Consider the following 20,502-nt stretch of genomic DNA (forward strand, 5'->3'; position numbering starts at 1 on the left):
GCATATGAAACTCAACCGCATATTGAGTCAGCAACTTTTGTTACAAATCATCAACCAGTGGGACCTTTTTTTCAATGTGAGCATTAACCTAGTAAAACACCAAATAATTGCCAATTTACATGTTGCATAACCAAATTGTCAATAATAAAAGTTCACGCACTGATTTGTTAAAATTGAAAAACTCTAGATACTATTGAAGTAATTATCCATAAATATGGTTCAGTGGGTCGCCTTGACGTAACCCACGACTCGGAGTAGGACCTAGTGTGTCAGGCCTACAAAGAATCCGAACTGAGACATATCATCCTCAAATTTTACCCATTTAGACTCAGAACCCGATTTTTTTATTTTTTATTTTTAAATATGGTTAACACTAAAAGTAATTTGCTTACGATCCTCTGCATGCGCATAAAATAAATTATTTTTCCTATTCCAAAGTAAAGTTACAATTTATTTTAAAGATTTAAGATAAAACTTTCAAATGCATCATAGAATGCATTCAGAAACAGGATCCGGTAATCGGAGTTAAACCCGATCCAAGTAAAAACACCCTAAAACCCTCTCTCACGCGCAGAGTGAGTCTGCCATTAGAATCAAAGCAAAGAATCTTTGCTTATACTATATACTCTAAAGCGTTAAAATGGAGTGGCAAAAGCAAAACATAGAAAGACAACCGATGGACCGCCACTCACGGCAGCCGTCCGCCGCATCTTATATTCCTGCTACCGAAGACACTGTATGGGCTGACGTGTCCACCCTCCTAGAAGCCGCCTGTGGAGGTTGTTGTTGTTGTTGTTGATTGGTTTCTCCTTTTCTGATTTTCAATTTTAATTAATGTTATGCTTCTTTAACAACCTAATTACATAGTGACTTACAGTTTAATGTTTGATTGCAGAACTTAGAGATGGAGAGCTTATTCATGGAGAGAATTTTAATCTTTTTGCTGCTATGTCTGCTTTAGAGGTATTTCTTAACTTTGAAAATTCCACTTATTGCTATTTCATATTGTTTTCATTTAATAGAGTTTAAGTCAATTATATTTTTCTTAAAAATCTATATTAAATCTTCTTTTAGTATAGCATTGCCTTAAGAATGACAGAGTCTTTCTACAGTTAGGTAAAAAATGTCTGATTTATAAAGTCTTTGTACCATGGAAGAGTTTGTTGCTTTACTGTAGTTATCAAGTTATAATCTATGACTTTAAGTGTTTGTTGATTTTTATAGATAATGGATCCAAAGATGGATTCAGGTATAATCAATAGATACTGTTCTGTTGATGAAGCAATCGAAGATGGTGCTGCTCCTATTCCTATTAGCTTTGACAAAACCACTGATGTCCAATGCACCATTGATATCATGGACCATCTTCTAGCTTGTGAGGTATTGTGTTCTTTTTGTTTTTTCAACATGAGGTTTATTATATGACAGAGAGGAATATCATAAACAACCATTTCATACTGTGGGAGACCCTAATGTTTAAAGGAAGTAGGATTAAAGTTATTTTGAACCTTTTAAGTGGAAAAGGCATGTGACTAAAGAAAAGAAAAAGGAAGAGCAGGCTTCATTGCTGAATGTAGAAGTTGCAAAGTTGTTTTGGCTATTGTTCTTTAATCTTAGAAATCTTGTTCATAGCCCCGACCATGCTGGTATATGTCATCCAAATGTACTTCTGAAATGCTTCTTAATACATAATCTACTTATTTAATACCCATCTGCCATTTGCCTAGTTTATATGAAGTGCACACCTCTCTCTTGTACTCGTAGGTATTCTCTTTCATGAACTTTTCAAGTGACGTTTTGGAAGTAACAGGATTCCCTTTTATTTATTTGTTTATTTTTTGCTGAAAGAAAGCTAGAGACATGTTAGTGAACAGTAGATACATAATTTATGCAAGTTAGTTATGCCTATTTGTTTGTTTGCGTGCATCATGTCTTCTCTTCTCCATGTTTAGTGGCTTTTCCCCTCTCATGTGTTTATTTCTTCTAGATACACAAATTATTACCAGCTAGGATCTTGTCTGATGTGTTAAAAGAATGGAAAGGTAGCAGGAGAGATTCTAAATTTGATTCTTATCCTTAAGAGTGTGAAAAGACTTCTAAACAACAGCCTTATATGACAGGCAACATGGCACAGGGGTCACTCTTTGGCACAAACTGTCTTTTCTTGCATCTATCTCTTGAAGCCCGAGAGGACAGCATCACATCCCTTATTGGACTCTTACTGTAAAGTCATTCGTGCAACATGCAAAGCAGTTGTTTCAGTTGTATCAGAAACGCGTACACATGAAGTAAAGTATTCCAGCAGCTCTTTTGGCCTCTGTTTATTATGGAAATAATAGATGGTTTTTCAGCATTACTTTTATTTATATATGAATGATAATGCATAAAACTTGATAAAAAATGGTTAAAGGCTTGTTGTGCTCGCCATTTATCTTTTGTTTTGGTTCTTTTGGCAGGAAGAGGATCTTTTCACAATGGCTTATGGCCTTCCTCTTTGTGGCGATGGAGATGAAAAGTGCTTATCCTTGTTGAATGCTGTCGAAGAAAATATTTCTCGCCAACTGCGTGCTTGCAGAGCCCCATCATCAAAAAGAAAAATATTAGAGGGTATTGTATCACAATATGCTCAAATTATATAGAAGCATGATAATTAATATTTTTGGAGGACCTGATTATATGATATATTCACTGGAACTGATGATTATTTCCAATTTAACCTTGAGGAACCAAACTGGAAGGAATAAAATTTCTTTCATAAGGTTGAGGTTACTGTTCTCGTAACAAACTGCTTAAAGAAAAAGAAAAATCAACTAACCCTCTACATTCCTTTGTGCGATATTTTTCTCAAGTAGGATAGCTTTTTGAATTCCAATGAAGAAGCATAACTTGTTTACATCATAATCAGCTGTGTAAATCTCTTTTATTCAAGGACTTAACTTGAGCCCATCGCAGTTAATCAAAATGCTTCTAGCAATTAAAAGTGATACTTAATCAATACCTTGTTGACAATTTCTGTCAGAAGTGGATATACTAATGTAAAGATCAATTATATTATAATTGCATGCATCAAAATACCAGAAAGGTCCACATTTTAAATGAAAATTCTTTATGTATTTCTTAAATAGCTCATGTAATATTTGTTTCAATTGTTCAGCACTAAAAAAGGACTCATTTTTTACAATAATTCATGTCTTCAGCAGTATGTTCGCGATTTTATTGTAGCAATCATCTTAGCCCAGATAATTACTCGAATGATTCTAATGGAAGTAGTTTCCACTGCATTTGAATGTCTTTTATATTAAAATACTTGTGGTTTCTTATTCCTGTTGAGTGTTGAGTTATTTTGCAAGTCGAATATCATTGTTTGTTCACTGGCACTGTATTTTATATGTAAAGTCACAACTAGTAAATGAGATTTTTTTAATATCTGTGATGTTTGCCATGTGGCAATTTCTTGTAACTGACCGAGTGGCCTTTGAGGTTAATGTTGTTGGGAGTTGAATTTTAAGTCCATCTGGTTAATGTTAGTGGCTTATGACTTTTTAAGTCCTGATGCTAATAAAAATTGAAATTTGTATTTTCTTCTTACTAAATGTTAATTTTATTGAACAGATGTAGAGCCGTTACAGACTAATCTTGATCTGGAGGAAGGCTACTGCAAAGCATTGTTGTGCCGCATACGTTTTCGTAAGGTCTTATCCTGTGTTTGCACTTAATTCTGGATGATATCGACTCTTGCCTGTAAATTATTTTCTTCTCACTCTTATATTATGGTTTGTTTCTTTTATAGCTGTTTCATAATCCATTGTGACCACCACAGTTCAGGTGTTGGTTTTGTTGGTATGTGATCATGTTTTAGGAATTTTGAGGTCTTCATCGATGCCAAAAACTATAATTCACTTGAGAATACTAAATACCTCTATTCGAGTTTAAGAAAAATTGTCATTTTAGAAAAACAAAAACAAAATTATCACTTTGCCCATCAACTTTTGATCTCCACCTTGCTTTATTCCTCTTTTTTATTAGTTTGATATTTTAATCTCCTACTTGAGTTGAGGAAGGGTTCATTTTTTCTTTTGTACGTAATTTGAAATGCATGTTCATTGTATAGTTGTATCTCCTATTGTTTACTTTCGCGTTCGTTCTCTTATTGTTTATTGTCATATCATTTTCTTTTTTGTTTTCTTTTCTCCTTTTTTTGTTGGTTATAAATCGGTGTTGATAATTAGATGTTTTACTTATTTGTTCTTTTGTCATATGGATATCCCTATTTATCTTAAGGGTTAAATGTTATTTACCCCTCGTGATTTGGTCTAATATATGACTCAATCTCCGCATTTTTTCTATTATATTAAAATTCTCTTGAGTTCTAATAAAACTAACTATTACCCCCTTTCATGTTAATTGAAGGACTGAACGGTAAGTTAATATTACAATTTGATCCTTGAACTTATTATCAAATATCAAACTCGTCCAAAATTAATTTTATTATCAAATTAGAATAAAATCTTATTTTTAGCACAAGTTAATTTAAGTGTCTAATTAAATAATAGATTTTACTTGTTTATATCTTTTATTTCTCTTAGTATAATCTAATTCTAAGAAAATCTAGACGTATTAAAAATATTTATTTTATTAATATTATTAAATTAATATGTAGTTTAATTTTAAACTTTTAAATAAAATAAATAGTTGCAAATTATTATTTTTACTAGGCACTAAAATAAAACTATATTAAAAATAAAAATTGTACTTATATTAATCTCATTTCAATAGTTGATAAAAAATTCAATTTTAACATACAAGATTAACACGATCTATTCATTGATAGTGAATTTGTCAACTTGGTATGTCTAGATTATTTCACTAGATTAAGATATGATTGTTTAATTTAATTTTTACTCTTTTTTATATAGATTAACTATAATATATAATAAAATTAACAATAGAATGATATTTTTTAACTAGAAATGTTTATTTTATATTAATAGCTAAAATTAAATTATATAGTAATTTAATAATATTATTGTGAATATAAGTAGTTTAAATTGCTTGAATTAAATTGTATTAAAAATAAAAAATTAGAGCAAGAAAAAGAATATTAAATTTATTATTTTAATTAGACACTAAAATTAACTTGTGCTAAAAATAAGATTTTACTCTAATTTGATAATGAAATTAATTTTGGACGAGTTTGATATTTGATAATAAGTCTAAGGATCAAATTGTAATTTTAAATTACCAGTTTAGTCCTTCAATTAACGCGGAAGGGAATAGTAGTTAGTTTTATTAAAACTCAAGGGGATTTTAATGTAATAGAAAAAATTTAGGGACTGACTCATATATTAGACTAAGCCACAAGGGGTAAATAGTATTTAACCCTTATCTTAACGGTGACGTGAATGCTTGTCAATATTACTGATTTTATTTTTCTTTCCCGAGATCATGTTTTTCCCCCCTTTGCATTCACTTTGAGCAAATATGCTTGTCTGCAAGTTAAGTTTATTTAGTTTTCCCTTGTAGCATTTATGTGCTTAAGCCTTGTAGCTCTAAATATTTATATTTATGACCCTTGTAGCATTATATACTTATGTTTATGACTATATAGTTCTACTTGTATTTTCACCATCTTTTCCTCTACTTTCAGCATTTTTTCCACCTTCTCACTTGTATGAGGAGACCACAAGGTAGGGGGATGGAGTTGGCCAGAAAGCATATAACTGCATGCATCTCAGAGCTAGAATCCATCTATAAATCAGCAGAATTCCTTTTTTCAAATGCTCATGGAGCTTGTAAAGATGATATGGAAGGTAGAACTACTGCTTCTGGACATCGACCAATTGGGTTTGATGCTACTTTAAACAGTAGAACTTCTGCCCCCACTCCACCACGATCAATTGAACTTCTTAGTTGGAAAAAGGTGACAACTCTGGAATTAGAACTGGTAAATATTCTCATGTACTATTTTGTTGAAGCATTTTGTCTTTTTTTCTGCCAGGCTATTGAGTACTTTGAAAAACTTCTTCACGACCTGGATTATATTTGTTCTTACTCATTGGACCCATCTTTGGAAGTTCTCTTGCGCTTTGTGGTTCAATTTCAGAAATCTCAACCGGATTTGGTTGCAAGAGCACACCTCCAGGTTATTTTTTCCTTTCCTCCTATCTTTCTTAATGGACTGTTCCTCCTTTGTTTTCAAAATAAAAAGCAAAGACCTATGTTATTATAGCTTTTTGGGTTTAGGTTGTTAATTTCCAGACAACAAGGATTCTCTGTTTAACTTTGGAAAAAATTATCAGCTTTACATTTTCTTGATTCTTAGCCTCTAAAAAGATACTGTGACTGTGCAAGTGTGCATGGAATGCAATCTTTTGTCTGATAAAGGTTCTTAATTTTTGACTGTTTTATTTTCTGTTGCTCCATCCTTTACACAAGGTTCATGCTTGTAACTCCTTTTCTTTACATTCCTGTACTCATACAGCTTCTGCTGGTTCAAGATGGGAGACTTTATGGACGGGATTCAATCTTTGCTGTAATTATTAGAGCAGCAGTTTTGCCTGAAGTTGTGAAGAACAATGATATTCAAAAGAATGAATGTATTTTACAACTAGGACAGGTGGTTAATACTATAATCCCTTAGTATAGTATCTTTAACCTTCTATTTCCTTTTTTCTTTTCTTTGAATGTCTTTGACTTTCCATCTTGTTTAGCTGTGTTTCTGCTGAATTACTTTGGTTGAAAATCGAGATGTAAGTGATGTAGAACCACTAAGGAACAGCATATGTAACAAAAAAAAACTAGCTTAGGTAAATATTTCTGATCATTGAAATCATAACCTAACAAGATAGGTAGCTTACATGGATTATTTAGAACCCCAAAGATAATCTTAACACTGTTATAGTTGAAACTTCTGAGTTAGGAAGTTTAAACCAAAATTAACAGGAGATCTCTAACCCAATACTTAATAAGATAATAAAAATATAAATTTAAGTATTCCTACTGAGAATAGAATTCATCAATAATTACAAAAAAAAAAATGAATTTCATAATTAGTAATTAAATCAAAATAATTTCTAAATTTGTAATTCTCTAACTGCATCAGAAGGAAAGGTCAAGCTAAGCACTGGTTCAGGGCAGATGTAACATTCTTTAAAAGTAAAAAACATCCTGGAAAACATGGTTGGAGTGAATAGGGAAGGGAAATTTCCAGCTAACATGTGCACCATTTCATGTTTAATGCAGCTATTGATCAATATGCTTAAAATTCTTTACAAGTAAAACTCATACTGGAATACATGCTTGGATTGCAGAGAGGAAATTTCTGAAATTTCTTGCTAACATGTGGACCATTTCATTGTAATGCAGCTAGTGATCAATATGCTTAAAATTCTCTGTACAAATGCTGCATGGCAGAGGCGTAAACTTGGGAAAGTTTTGCAGGATTGGCGCATTCTTTACGTACAGGTGGCTCAATCTTTCTTCCTTTGTCTCTGCTTGATAACTTAATCCAAGAGTATATTTGCTATTTTAGATTAAGCGTAGGTTAATCTTACTAGCATTTATGTTTTTGCACATCATCTGATACTTTTGCATGTTTAGATGGACTTCCTTACCTCACAGTGAGTGTACTTAGGACTCAAGAGAATTAATTAGAGCTAACAATTCCTGACCCTGACTGTTCTTGTTAAGATGATCTGTGAGATATGGCAGACATTCTGACTTTCATTATATCCGTTGACTAACAGCTAGAACTTGCTTTTACAAAGGAATACAGAGAAGTCTCAAACACATCAAATGGCGAGGTATGTTGCCTGTTTGTTTTATTTATTCTTGTTCAATATATGTTTTTTATTGATACCTGTCTCAGAATATTTGCTTTTTAGTGTTCTGTTTATTCTTGTCTTTGATATATTTGATTTTTATGAGGGATAAGAAGTTTCGCTCTTGGGTTAATGTTCTAGCCAGCTTTCTGTTTCATGTATTCTAAGAGATTTGTTGTGCAGCCAAGTTTGATTTTCCATATGCTATAAGTCACTTGACTTAATTCCTTTTCGTTACTAGATCATTGATACCTGTCTACTTTTGCAGAGTGTCTCGCTGACGATATTTAAACACATACTCATTTGGTTGGAGGAGCAAACTTACTGGATTGCTCACCGGTTTCTCATGCTCGGTTTTGAATTAGATCTCTATTCACCTGGTGAATATTGCATGGTGTACTGGTACTTGTATGTTATCTTAATCAAGCTTGCTGAGAAAACACATCTTAAGATGTCAGCGACCAATAGCACTGGTAGGTCAACATACTTTTTCACTTGTTCTATCTGTGATGACTGAAAAGCTTATGACTTTGTAAAAGAAAAGTGCAAATAACTGGATTATTTCTTGGTGCTTTTACATTATAAAAGAGATTTATTTAAGAAAAAAACATTGAAATTAAATGTTCATGCTGCTTTCTCACAAGAAGTTGACTCCTTTTTTTAGTTCCTTTAGATGTTAATTGGAAACTTTGTTATGAAATAACAACAAATTGCGACTAAGCTGAAAGTCTTTGTTTTTCCACTTTTAACATTCTGTTTCTACTGAAGCTAATGATGTCAGTTTATTTAATTCATACATCTTTTTTATCAGCTAAAAGAAAAGGAAAGAAAAGAAAGGATTCTCCAAAGGATTTGACAAGGGAAAGTCGGATCCCTCCTGCAGTCTTGTTTCTTCAGTGCCAGATATGTCTTGCTGAAGGGCTAACACTGGTAATTGTGGCTCCCCTCTCTCCTCTATTTTCTTTAACCTTTCATGTGACTAATGAGCTCATCTTTGATAAATTGTGGGAACTACCTAATTAAGAATGCCATTAGTGTAATTAGCCTACATATGCTTTGGCTATTTAGCTGGTTTTAAATTCTAATCTGCATATTTCTAAATAAGTTTTCCCGATTTTTACCGTTCCCATTTCCTTATGTTGGATGTAACAATAGATCCTGCCCATTCTTCACATTGAATGTTTGCTTTTCATTTTCATCTCAATACTTGAGGAGTTAATCTTTGCAGCTACTTGCTGCTCTGAGGAACGAGCTGAGGATTTTACAGAGTCCAAGCCCATTTAATTCTGAGCATGAGGTACAAATACATACTTCCTGTATAAACGTTAAAATGTGACTGATGAATAGCATGATATTAGATATATCTCCAACATGGCTGATCCCTTTAGAGATTAATTGCTAAATCTTTGCTATGAATGTTATATTTATTTGCAGGGTAAGAAGAGTTAATTTAACATGCTATATGACCATTATGTATCAATGAATCTCACATCATATACTATTTTCTTCAGAGATTCATACAGCATTTCGAGCTTCTACAAAAAGCTTGCATCCCTGATCACTTTTCGTATCCGTCATTCCAGGAATCTACATCCTATGCTAGTTTCTCTGTGGGTAGCCTTGTGACATTCAACTGCTGATTTTTTCCATCCTCTTGTGGAACCCAACTAATTTTCCTTCTTTTTTTTTTTTTTTTTTGGCCTTTAGACCATAGCAACGTATAATTATTTCAAAGATGCTCAGAAGATTGCCAAGGAGGTTAAAAGTAGCTTTTCCAATGATCCAGACAGATTAGCTGAAGTTCGAAGATTGGAACAGGTTGCAGAGCACAATAGTATTGCCCTTAATGTCATTTGCCAGGTTGGAGCCCTTGACCCATCATTGAAGGTCTCTTTTGAGTTCATCCACCACCCTTGCTTCGCAACCGCTGTTGTTAAGAGATCATGAAGGGTTTCTTTCAAAGACATCACCAGTTTTGGAACAACTCAGAGGTTGCCATTTTTGTCAGTACAGCAACTGTAACATTTGTATTTGTATCTTTTTTAGCTTTCTGTTTCTTCTTAAGTTTTATCAATTCTCTCAATCATTATTATTATTTTTTTATTATGAAAGCCATAATCTGCCATGAATAGAAGAGCTTTCTTAGAAGAAAAAAGAAAAAGAAAAAAGCAGCACTGTTCGTTATGCATATGGAAAGAATTATCTTCACAGTTTGACTTGATGCCCTTCGGGATACCTGACACGGGACATAATACAGTAGGCTAATATTATGTTGTACGCCAAGTATCGTTCAGATGTTTACACGAGGTTATTAAAATAATATATTATGTTTGAAGTGGTCTTAGTTCCAAGGTTTCTAGGCTGCTATGCTGTATTTGCATATTTCCTCAATGTGGCAACTTCCAGACGGTGGCTTGACGAAGAGATATTGCTTCGAAATCAAACAAAGAGACAAGTCAAAAGAAGATTCAGCCACCTTGATATATACTATTCTAATATTTTGCAAGTGAATATTGTCCATAGGATGAGAGTTTCTGACTCCTTTATTGTCAACTACTTGTTCATCTCAGTTTTGACCAGTCTTCAGTCGCATTTTCATTACTTTCCTTTCTAGATTTGATAAAATGACACGTTCAGGTCTGTTTTTGCTTATCTTTTTTCTTCTATAATTTCTTTTTAAGGTTTGAAAATTGTTTTCTGAAATAAATTAATACCTTTTTTTTTTTCAAAAGCTGATTTGACAAAATTAAATTATATAAAATATTTATTAAATTAAAAATAATTTAGATCTGATTTTTAATATCCAATAGTAGTTATAAATATTTGGGACTCAAGTGGGTGAAACCGTTATTGAACAGTGCATTTCCTTTTTACCTGTAATTTATGGATTCAAAAGAGTACAGTGAAAGAAATAGTGCTGCATCTAATCATTCAACTGGTAAAATGAAAAGCTTTCCTCCCTCGAATTATTTGAAGGTCTGATATTTGTTCAGGGTCACTGCACTGCATCCTTGGCCTACTTCCATCATCTTAATATTTACCCCATTAGAAAAGAAATTTCAAGCAGGTTTTCTAACATATTGGAACTCGAATTAGATTTTGTTTAGCCCTTTTGTTAAAGAGCTTTAACTCAGCTCCACAATACAAAGTAACTCTTCTTTTGTTTACCCTATTAAATCTTATATACATGGGTAATATGGTAAAACCATGCATGATATCCAGGAAACAAAATGCAGCTGTTTCAGAATTTCAAATGTTAACTTTTTCGATAATCTGCAGCAGTGCTACTGTGTTTAACTTTTTATGCATATTTGCTCAAGTTTAAGAGAACAGAAACAAAATCTTTTGTACATGTAAGTAAAAAGTGATCGAACGGCACACATTTATAAATCGTTTTTCTTATAAAAAACAAAGGAATAAATAGAAGTGGAGCCCACAAGCTTCAGTTAGTAGTATTCCGTGAAACACAGTACACCAAAGGCCACCTGGTCCACAGGTTGGAAGTGGGTTGGCGCTCATCTCTATTCTAACTTGACCTTTACATGGGACCCACATCCAATTTTAAACATCAAAATTACAAAAGAGAAAAATAGTAGTTAATAAAATATAAAAAATAATTATTAAAAGAAAAAATTGCCCTTGAATTGACATGGGATCTGTCTTGTAAATTTGTTTTCTTCTAATATTTTATAAGAAGGGTATGATCGTCTTTTCTCTAATGGTTCTTCTGGTATATGGGTGGCACACATCATGGACTATTTTAGAATCACTGCTGGCGGGTGGATCTGTCTTCCACGTAGCACCTACTGTGATGTGATCATGTTACAAATTTGCCCCTTGATCTGTCCTATATTACTATTTTAGAAGTCACAATAGGTGGTAAGGATGTTAGGAGGCCAATCAAAATATGAAGGGAAAAAGTTCACACTATTACTTCCGTAGCTTTAATTTGTTTTGTACATTTAATGCATAAAAAGTGTTTATGAATAATATTTAGTTTACATTTTGAGTATTCTGCGTTTTATTAAGTCTATTGTTAATATATTCTTTTTTTCTAACCAGCCATTGTTGATATATTTAACTAGTCTTTCATTAGCTTTTAAGCTAAATTAATCATGAGGTTTAGTGTAGTTGAAATTGTAGGATCCACATCAGATTTGGCAATTCTTTTTCCAACCTTTAATATAATAAAATATATTTAAAAATAAATTATTTTTTATTGTCATTCAATAAATTAATATCAATAACCAATTAAATTTTATCAAATGATTTATTTTGTTAATTACTAGCTGCATTAATTGGCTGAATTGAACAAATTCTTAGTGGCTATATTTGCTCAACCACTTGAGGCATGTTTGGTTCAACTAATCGATACAGCTGGTAGCTAATAGTTGATGACTTATAAATTAAATCGTTTAATAAAATTTTATTAGTGGTTGCTGTTAGTATGTTAAATGACTATTAAAGGTATAATTTATCATTATTATATTTTATTTAAAGATATAAATTAATAAAAAAAATTATAATAATTAAAATTTTTATAATTAATTTTACCAAATTAACATCTACCAACTATCACCGTATTAATTACGAGTTACAAAATGTGTTGATAATCCAAACCAAAAATGCCAATAATATCTTAAATTAAAGCATTTCTATCTAAATAAAGAAATAAAATCACCATCAATTTAACATGATTTTTACTTTATCCTTCTTAAATCAAAGTGAAATTATAATAAATTTCAAACTTAAATTAGTACATTACTCTAGTAAGAACTCCACCATTTTTATTTTTTCAAATTACACATTCATTTAATCCATTTATTTTTCCCATATGCCTTTCCTCCATCAAACACACAGGAAGTCTTTAATTTATTTATGATGGCAGTGTGCTGATGATGACAATCATTAATTAAGGATGAGAGTGGACCCAATTGATTTAAAAAACACAAAACACAAACACACACACACACACACACTTTAAATTTAAAATAGCAAACCTCCCCTCCTTTGGTAGTTTTACTAAAATCCAAGGGCAAAATGTTGTAAGAAAGTAAAGTAAAGTTCAAAATTGGTGTCTTTCATTTTAGCTGGCACTGTCTCTTGACTTCAAATTCTAGCTCAAGATTTTCATCAATCCTTTGAGTACTCTTAACACTTCCATGTTGAATCAATAATTCATTTAATACACACACAAAGAGCCATTAACTTATAACTATTGCTTTCATATGTTGTTATTTTAATCAATTTTTCATTTCTCTCTCAAATATTTTATACTAGCAATTAAGTTTGAAAATATAATCCATAATCATGGCCTGATGATAAATGATTAATCTCGAATTAAAATTTATATTTTATTTTATCTTTTACTTTTTTACCCCCGGTTTAAAAACTAAAATTAATAATGCTTCAGAAAATAAACTAATTTAACCTAATTGAAATTTACTAATACAAAACATCATGGGTTTAGTTATGGGTCACATTTACATTCATTAATATCAGATAAAATTGGTAAATTTCAGATAATAACAGGTGAGAAATTAAATGAATGAATAAAAAAGAATCAAATAACTGAATTTAAAAAAAAAAAAAAGAAGAATATGGTGATGACGTGGCAAAACTAGGAGGAGGAGAAGAATGGAAGAGAATGTAGAGAAGGGAAAAGGGCAAAAAAAAAAAAAGAAAAGAAAAAAAGAAAAAGAAAATCATCTAAATAATTGACCTCTTTTAGGAGGCAGCAGTAGTGTTACTCTGTACTACAACTTTCTTCTGACACAGAACAGAACATTAATAATTTAAAATATTATTTATTATTGAATTTCATTTCTTTTTAAAAAGGAAAAAGAATATATAATAATATTTGTACAACGACGCCGACGGCCCAACCAAACCGAACTCTCTCTCCTCTTCCCCAGCTCAAAAATTCCCATTCATTTTTCTTCAGCGCTCTCTCATTTGTTGTTGTTGTTGTTGTTGTTCTTCTTCTCGATTCCTTGATATCTCTCTTTCTCCCTCTCTCCAATTCAGCCTCAGGTAATTGAAAATCACCTCTTTTGATTTATATATTTATTTTATATTATGGTTACGTGTTTTCTTTAATTCAATTCTTGAATTGCCAGATGCTCTTCTTTTCTGTTTTCTTTAAAATCTTTGTTTTTTAGGTCATTTAATTTCGTCTTTCTTTATCTTTGATGGTTTTAGTTTGTCTTCTTCTTTTTTTTTTTTTTTTTTTTTTAAAAGTTTGATTTCTTGTTTTATTTTTGACTTTGCCATACTGGTAAAACATTTCGGCTCGTTGTATATGATTTGATTTTTTTATTGAAAAGGAAAATCACTAATGAATGGTTATCAGATTGGATCTAAATTCTTGTAATGTGAAACTTCAAGTCAAAGGCTCTAAATCTTGATGATACTGTATGGTGTATAACTGTGAAAGAGTGAATTGTTGAGACTTATTTAAACTAAATGATGTAAGATTGATTGATAAGACTTTATGGTGTACCATTTTGAATAGAGAATTTTTTGCGGTGGGTGTTTGCAGATTTTTTGATTGGGAGGGAGAGAGAATGTCTGGAGGTGGTACTCAGAAAAGCATAAGGAAAGCACTGGGGGCCCTTAAGGACACTACCACTGTTTCATTGGCCAAAGTTAATAGTGATTACAAGGTGTGCTTTATATCAAATCATTATCCACTTGTGCATGTATGGTCATTCTAAGTTTAATTTGGTTTGCTTTGGTTTTGTAATTCTTTAGGAATTGGATATTGCTATAGTTAAGGCCACAAATCATGTTGAGAGGCCTGCAAAGGAAAGACACATTAGAGGTAAACAACATTTATTTTGACTGTATTTCTTTGGTGCACTGATAGAGTAAACAGCGAATGAATGGGGGACCTTACACATTTGATATGTATGTGTTATTTTGCAGCTATTTTTGCTGCCATTTCAGCTACTAGGCCTCGGGCTGATGTCGCTTATTGCATTCATGCTCTTGCCAGAAGGTTATCGAAGACGCATAACTGGGCGGTATGTGCGTCACATTAATACTATTTCTTGATCCAATACCTAGAGGCATGAAGCAAATGAAATCTATTATGTTAATTTTCCAGATTATCATTCTATTATCTTGCATAGAATGAGGATCCCTTGAATTTATATTAGTGCCTATGCTTGTGTTTAAATTATTCATGTATATTAGAACTGCCATGTAGCTGGATTTATATAAGCTATAGAAAATGCACAAGTAGTGGCAGTTGTTGGAGTGCTAAAGAATCCGTTAGATTAATAAAGGCCTAACACTGAAGGAGAGGTTGATGATATCAAAGCCAAGATATGCTTGGTGGATTATGGCGGACAGTGTCTTGTATACTTTGTATGGCATTTTGTTATTTTTTCCGTAGTTTCTAGTGTATCTGTACTAATTTCGTCCCATAAGAAGGAATAAACAAAAATATATTTTCCCAATCAAATGTATGAACCAAATTTTGGTTCTGTTACATAACTTACCTTAATTTGGAAAAGAAAGATCAGTAGTTGTTTCAGCTGTGTGCTGTTATGTCCATCTTGCTCTAAAACATGGCACTGTAAAAGAGTTTTATTCTCATTGAACTTTCAGCACTTTATCAGTTATGGCTATGATTTTTATCTCTATTTCTATAAAAGGTTCTGATTGGCTAAACAAAAATCAGTGTATCAGATGCATTAACTGTATTGGCCTGAATGAGTTATTTTCAGAAATTGATGCTTCCAAAGATTTAATGTTTACAAAAAAATAAGTCAATCATTTTTATGTATTTTACTTTAGTACATTTCTCTGAATGCTGCTGGTTCTTAGGTTGCATTGAAAACCTTAATTGTTATTCATCGTGCTCTGAGGGAAGTGGACCCCACATTTCATGAGGAACTTATTAATTATGGCAGAAGCAGAAATCATATGCTTAACATGGCTCATTTCAAAGATGATTCCAGTCCAAATGGTATATTCTTTATTCTCTTTTCCCCACTCTTAAAAGTATTATCTTGTTAAATAATTTCTTTATGACATCTAGTGTTGTGCGTTGGGCAGCATGGGATTATTCTGCCTGGGTTCGCACTTATGCCTTATTTTTGGAGGAAAGGCTTGAATGCTTTCGTGTCCTGAAGTATGATATTGAAACAGATCGACCTGTAAGGCCTATCATTACCTATCCTACAGTTGCATATTTCAATCATTTTTTTTCTTATCCTTATTGAATATCGTCATACGTACTCTACTATGTACAAACTTGAAAATTTGTTAGTTGGGAAATTGTGCTATGCTGGTGTGAAATCATGGCAACTTTTTTTCTCATCCTCTGATGACATATAATTAAGTGCTATCCTTAATTTTTCTAAGTTCTGATGGTTATTAAAGGCATTGATAAAACCCTGATGCAGAGAACTAAAGATCTGGACACAGCTGAACTGCTGGAGCATCTTCCTGCCCTGCAACAACTTCTATTCCGTGTTCTTGGTTGTCAGGTAATTTTGGAGCCAGCTCAAATCATTATAGTGGATTTCTGTCATTTGAATTGCATCTCACATTTAAATGCAAATGGCATGCTTAAACCTAAAATTTAGCTGTTGCCTTTTGTTGGTTCATTTGCTTTTAATTTTAATGAGGATGGTACTTTTTTATTCTGTTGCAGCCGCAAGGAGCAGCAGTTAATAACTTTGTCATTCAGTTAGCGCTTTCGTTGGTAAGTGAAGTTTCTCATCTTGCTTCTACCTTGTGTTAGCTGGACTGATTCTAGGATGGGATTGACTTCTTATACCTGATTGTCATCTCTGATATTAGGTTGCTTCTGAAAGTGTCAAAATATATCAAGCTATAAATGATGGTACTGCCAATTTGGTTGATAAGGTAAACATAACCTTGGTTCTTTAGGTCAGAAGCTTGAATATTCAGCAAAGCATCTAATTATTATAAAACTATCAATGGCAGTTCTTTGAAATGCAACGTCCTGATGCCATGAGGGCTCTAGATATATATAGGAGAGCTTGTCAGCAGGTAATTTTTTGAGATGTATTTGCATTGACGGTTAACCCATCTTCCAATTCTTAATGTTCCTGAAAAATAACAAGATCTATTTTAATGGGGATGCTTTTGAACTATATATGCATTCAGGCGGAAAGACTTTCAGAATTTTATGAGATATGTAAGAGCATGGATATTGGCCGCGGAGAAAGATTTATTAAGATTGAGCAGGTTCTTATTATCAATCCTGGTGCCTCCTGGAATTTTTCTTTTTTATTCAAAAAATTAATCCTCGAATAAATATTTTTGATATGAAGCCTCCGGCATCGTTCCTACAAACAATGGAAGAGTATGTGCGAGAAGCTCCACGAATGTCAGTTCGCAAAGAACAGGTATTAGGATGCTTTCTGTTTTATGAATTCTATTGGATGAGGTGAAAATAGCACAAGATTAAGATCATATCTCACTGATCATTAGGAACTATATGAAATGTCCAAGATTAATATCTAAAAAACTTTCCAACTGGTTTTTTGGCACTTGGCTGTGCAAGATTAATATCTAAAAACCTTTCCAACTGATTTTTTGACACTGGGCTATCTTAATAGATTAATATACTGCTTTTGTTTGTTAATACTGTCCAAGGTGTTCTAAAGCTATCATGAATATAATGTTTTTGACTTTGACATACTAACACGTCATTTGAACCTTTTATCAACAAATTATGTTAAAGAATTAGACGACAATATCTTCTCTAAATTATGTGCAATACTGTAGATATGTGCAACTCTTTGTTATATTTGTGAAGTCCTACTTTCCTAGTATGGCGCCCATATATATCCACTTTTTGTTGGTGCATTAAGCTGTCACTTCCCTTTAGATCTTGCAATAACTATTAGAGAATTTAATTGATAATCAAGCAGGTTGTTGAAAACAAAATTACTGCTCCGAAGGAAGTATTAGCTATAGAATACAAAAAAGAACCAGAAGTGAAGGAAGAGCATCCACCATCTCCGCCTCCTCCTGAACCAGTAAAAGTTGAAGTGCCTGTTGTTGAACCGCCTGACTTATTGGTAAGTAAATTTTTCTTTTGCTTGGGTGAAAAATACTTTTCTTCTAAGGACATCCAATAGGTTTCGTGGTTTCCTTACATGCTGCTTTTCCCTCTCTTTGGATTGGTAGGGCTTGGATGATCCTGCTCCGGTTGCTTCACAACTAGATGAGAAGAATGCTCTGGCTTTGGCTATTGTTCCAGTCAGTAAGTTCTTTTTAGATTGTCTGGCTTAATCTTACATGTTGAACAAGGGCCCAAAAAGTCAATAGTTTACCTCAGTTTGGATTTTGATTAAATAAAAGGACCATTATGCTTTGTTCTGAGTAATGTGTTGAATTCCATGTTAGGAAGAGTAAATCCTCAAATCATCAAGAAGCAAAAGAAACTAAGAGCATGGCATTTTATTTTAATTGGATATACAATATTGGTAGTTTGCTTGCTTACTGCTGGAAAACCTGATATTTTCTTGTGTGGTTTCTGTTGTTTTAGCTGATCAACCCAGTACGACTTTCCCAAGTCAAGCAAATGGTACAACAGGTTGGGAATTGGCACTTGTTACAGCTCCAAGTTCTAATGAAAGCGCCGCGGCTGCTAGCAAACTGGTATTTATGCTGATTTTAGTTACCTTATTTCTTAATGTCGTATAAGAACAATATCAGTTGGTTGCAAACTATCTCAACTTAGTGTGCATGCACAAGATGTGTTTGTGCTGTTCTTACTAATACTGACATGCACTAATCATGTCCATTAACAAGGCGGGAGGGCTAGATAAACTCACCTTAGACAGCCTATACGATGATGCAATCAGAAGAAGCAATCAGCCTGTGAGCTACAACCCTTGGGAGCCAGCCCCAATGAATGCTCCCATGACGCAAACTGCACATGATCCTTTTTTTGCCTCCAATGCAGTGGCTGCACCACATTCAGTACAGATGGCTGCTATGGCCAATCAACAGCAGGCCTTCATGTTGCAGCAGCAACAGCAGCAGCAAATGATGATGATGATGGGGCCACAGCAACAGCCGTCAAATCCATTTGCAAATCCTTATGGAGCCGGTGTCCATACATATGGCTCAGGTATGCCTATGCCACCTGTTCAAGCCTACAATCCATATTCGAGCCTTATGTAGTTGGTTTGCATGCGAGACACATTCTTTTTCTGGAAATACTGGAAAGAAAGAACAAGGGGATTGATCAGCATCAGATTTTGGGACTGGGGAAGACTAGACAGTTTGTACCATATGTTGTGTATGTGTAGTAGTCAATTAGAATGAGATTCTTCTTTAATAATTAGCAGGAGGAAGGGTTTTGGGTAGTGATTATTTACATTGATGAAAATTAGCAATAATGCTTTTGAAACTACTATAGTTTATTCAACCTGCTATATTGTTTATTATGGTTGAGCAGGAATTTTATCCCTCCCTATTCCTTTCCCTGCTAAGATTTACCCATAGATGATAGAAATGATTTGTAATCTCTGTGATTATTACCACATTTATGTAATGAACAGATGTCAAGTTTGATTTGTGGCTCCTATATTCTTTTGGTTTTTGAAACAGCAGTCTTCACTATTGGGTTTCATCTGCCTTTTCTTTTTCTTTTATATCTGTTTTCCATGAAGTAATGCCGCAGTCGCTGTGGCTTCAAAATCAATTTTTAAGAATTTTCGTCTCATTGGTTGTAGCAGACAAAGCTGCAACTCCCTTTTGTTGTAGCAGCAGACAAAGGTGTAACTTTCCCTTGAGCATTACATTTACTTGAGTGAGGGCACCTATCAGTGAGAGACTTTAATTTTAAGTTGCTTTGAATTTAGATCAGTAAACGCTTGGCTTTTGAATGTATATTTATGTTGGCCATGTAAATGAAACATGCCCTCTGCTGCGGAATGCCTTTTGTCCTTGATGCTTCTTAAATTGGCAAGTCATTGTTGATGATATCTGATGAGAGTCTTTGCCTGTAGCTTATTGTTGCCTGTGTTGTGTTGTGTTGAGGTGGTGTTCCTTAATAGAAAGGGGAATACATCTTTTATAGAATGTTCCATTTGAACGTTGAGTTGATTTGATATTTAATGTAAGACAAGGGACGGATAATGGCAATTTATATATACTTATAAAATTATCTTTTTTATTTTATTTATTTATTTCTTCTTCTTCATAATTATTACTATTATTATTATTATTATTATTATGGGGAAAAGAAGATGTGGTAATATAGAAAAAAGAAAAGTGTCCGACTTGTATGAATTCAGCTTGATTTTTAACTGAATTAACCGTTAACTTGATCTTAGTTTTAGACTAAGTTGACTGATAATGTTAATTAACTTTGTTTAAAGTATTCACTTATATTTTGTTCAGAAAAATAAGTATTCAATTACATTAAATGATAGTTGAGATTTTAATTTGAATAGACTGATATATCTATTTTTAAATATTGTATCAAATAATTTCATTTAAATAATTTAACTATTAATTTATTATAACACATTTTAAATGGGTGAGAAAAAATAAATAAGAGGAACCTAAATTTGGCAATAGCAATAGTAATCGTATTTGATTTTAGTATCCTCGGGACTTATTTTAGACATTGGAAATTCTGATTAGATCAATTTAACTAATTTAAAATTACGTAGATGAAATA

At 32.8% G+C, this 20,502-nt stretch overlaps 2 protein-coding genes across 2 annotated transcripts; both read left to right on the plus strand.

Moving 5' to 3' along the window:
- The first annotated feature begins 356 nt into the window (after positions 1–356).
- On the plus strand, positions 357–10,030 carry LOC8272209 (N-alpha-acetyltransferase 35, NatC auxiliary subunit). The gene is made up of 16 exons (XM_002531900.4): positions 357–779; positions 896–963; positions 1,225–1,380; positions 2,121–2,288; positions 2,457–2,607; positions 3,613–3,692; positions 5,648–5,920; positions 5,999–6,142; positions 6,482–6,616; positions 7,366–7,464; positions 7,746–7,802; positions 8,089–8,293; positions 8,632–8,750; positions 9,049–9,117; positions 9,332–9,430; positions 9,528–10,030. Exons 1-16 carry the CDS (start codon positions 641–643, stop codon positions 9,765–9,767), a joined length of 2,202 nt encoding a protein of 733 aa, XP_002531946.1. The 5' UTR covers positions 357–640; the 3' UTR covers positions 9,768–10,030.
- A 3,627-nt stretch (positions 10,031–13,657) lies between these two features.
- Positions 13,658–19,421, plus strand: LOC8272210 (putative clathrin assembly protein At5g35200). Its single transcript, XM_002531901.4, has 16 exons — positions 13,658–13,853; positions 14,362–14,485; positions 14,574–14,643; positions 14,748–14,845; positions 15,654–15,795; positions 15,885–15,985; positions 16,235–16,318; positions 16,486–16,536; positions 16,635–16,700; positions 16,782–16,847; positions 16,965–17,045; positions 17,132–17,206; positions 17,735–17,884; positions 17,994–18,069; positions 18,355–18,467; positions 18,621–19,421. The coding sequence occupies exons 2-16, from the start codon at positions 14,387–14,389 to the stop codon at positions 18,993–18,995; spliced, it is 1,647 nt and encodes a 548-aa protein (XP_002531947.2). The 5' UTR covers positions 13,658–13,853; positions 14,362–14,386; the 3' UTR covers positions 18,996–19,421.
- Positions 19,422–20,502: the final 1,081 nt, after the last annotated feature.

The sequence above is a fragment of the Ricinus communis genome, chromosome 3 (genome assembly GCF_019578655.1).
Source record: "Ricinus communis isolate WT05 ecotype wild-type chromosome 3, ASM1957865v1, whole genome shotgun sequence".
Taxonomy (NCBI): Eukaryota; Viridiplantae; Streptophyta; class Magnoliopsida; order Malpighiales; family Euphorbiaceae; genus Ricinus; species Ricinus communis.

Excerpts from the sequence above, each read along its gene's own strand:
- LOC8272209 (XM_002531900.4), top strand. The coding sequence starts at position 641 with ATGGAGTGGCAAAAGCAAAACATAGAAAGACAACCGATGGACCGCCAC. Across the intron at positions 2,289-2,456 it reads CAGAAACGCGTACACATGAA|GAAGAGGATCTTTTCACAAT; the intron begins GTAAAGTATTCC and ends TTCTTTTGGCAG. Across the intron at positions 3,693-5,647 it reads GCCGCATACGTTTTCGTAAG|CATTTTTTCCACCTTCTCAC; the intron begins GTCTTATCCTGT and ends CTCTACTTTCAG.
- LOC8272210 (XM_002531901.4), top strand. The coding sequence starts at position 14,387 with ATGTCTGGAGGTGGTACTCAGAAAAGCATAAGGAAAGCACTGGGGGCC. Across the intron at positions 14,644-14,747 it reads AAAGGAAAGACACATTAGAG|CTATTTTTGCTGCCATTTCA; the intron begins GTAAACAACATT and ends GTTATTTTGCAG. Across the intron at positions 17,885-17,993 it reads TTGAACCGCCTGACTTATTG|GGCTTGGATGATCCTGCTCC; the intron begins GTAAGTAAATTT and ends TTGGATTGGTAG.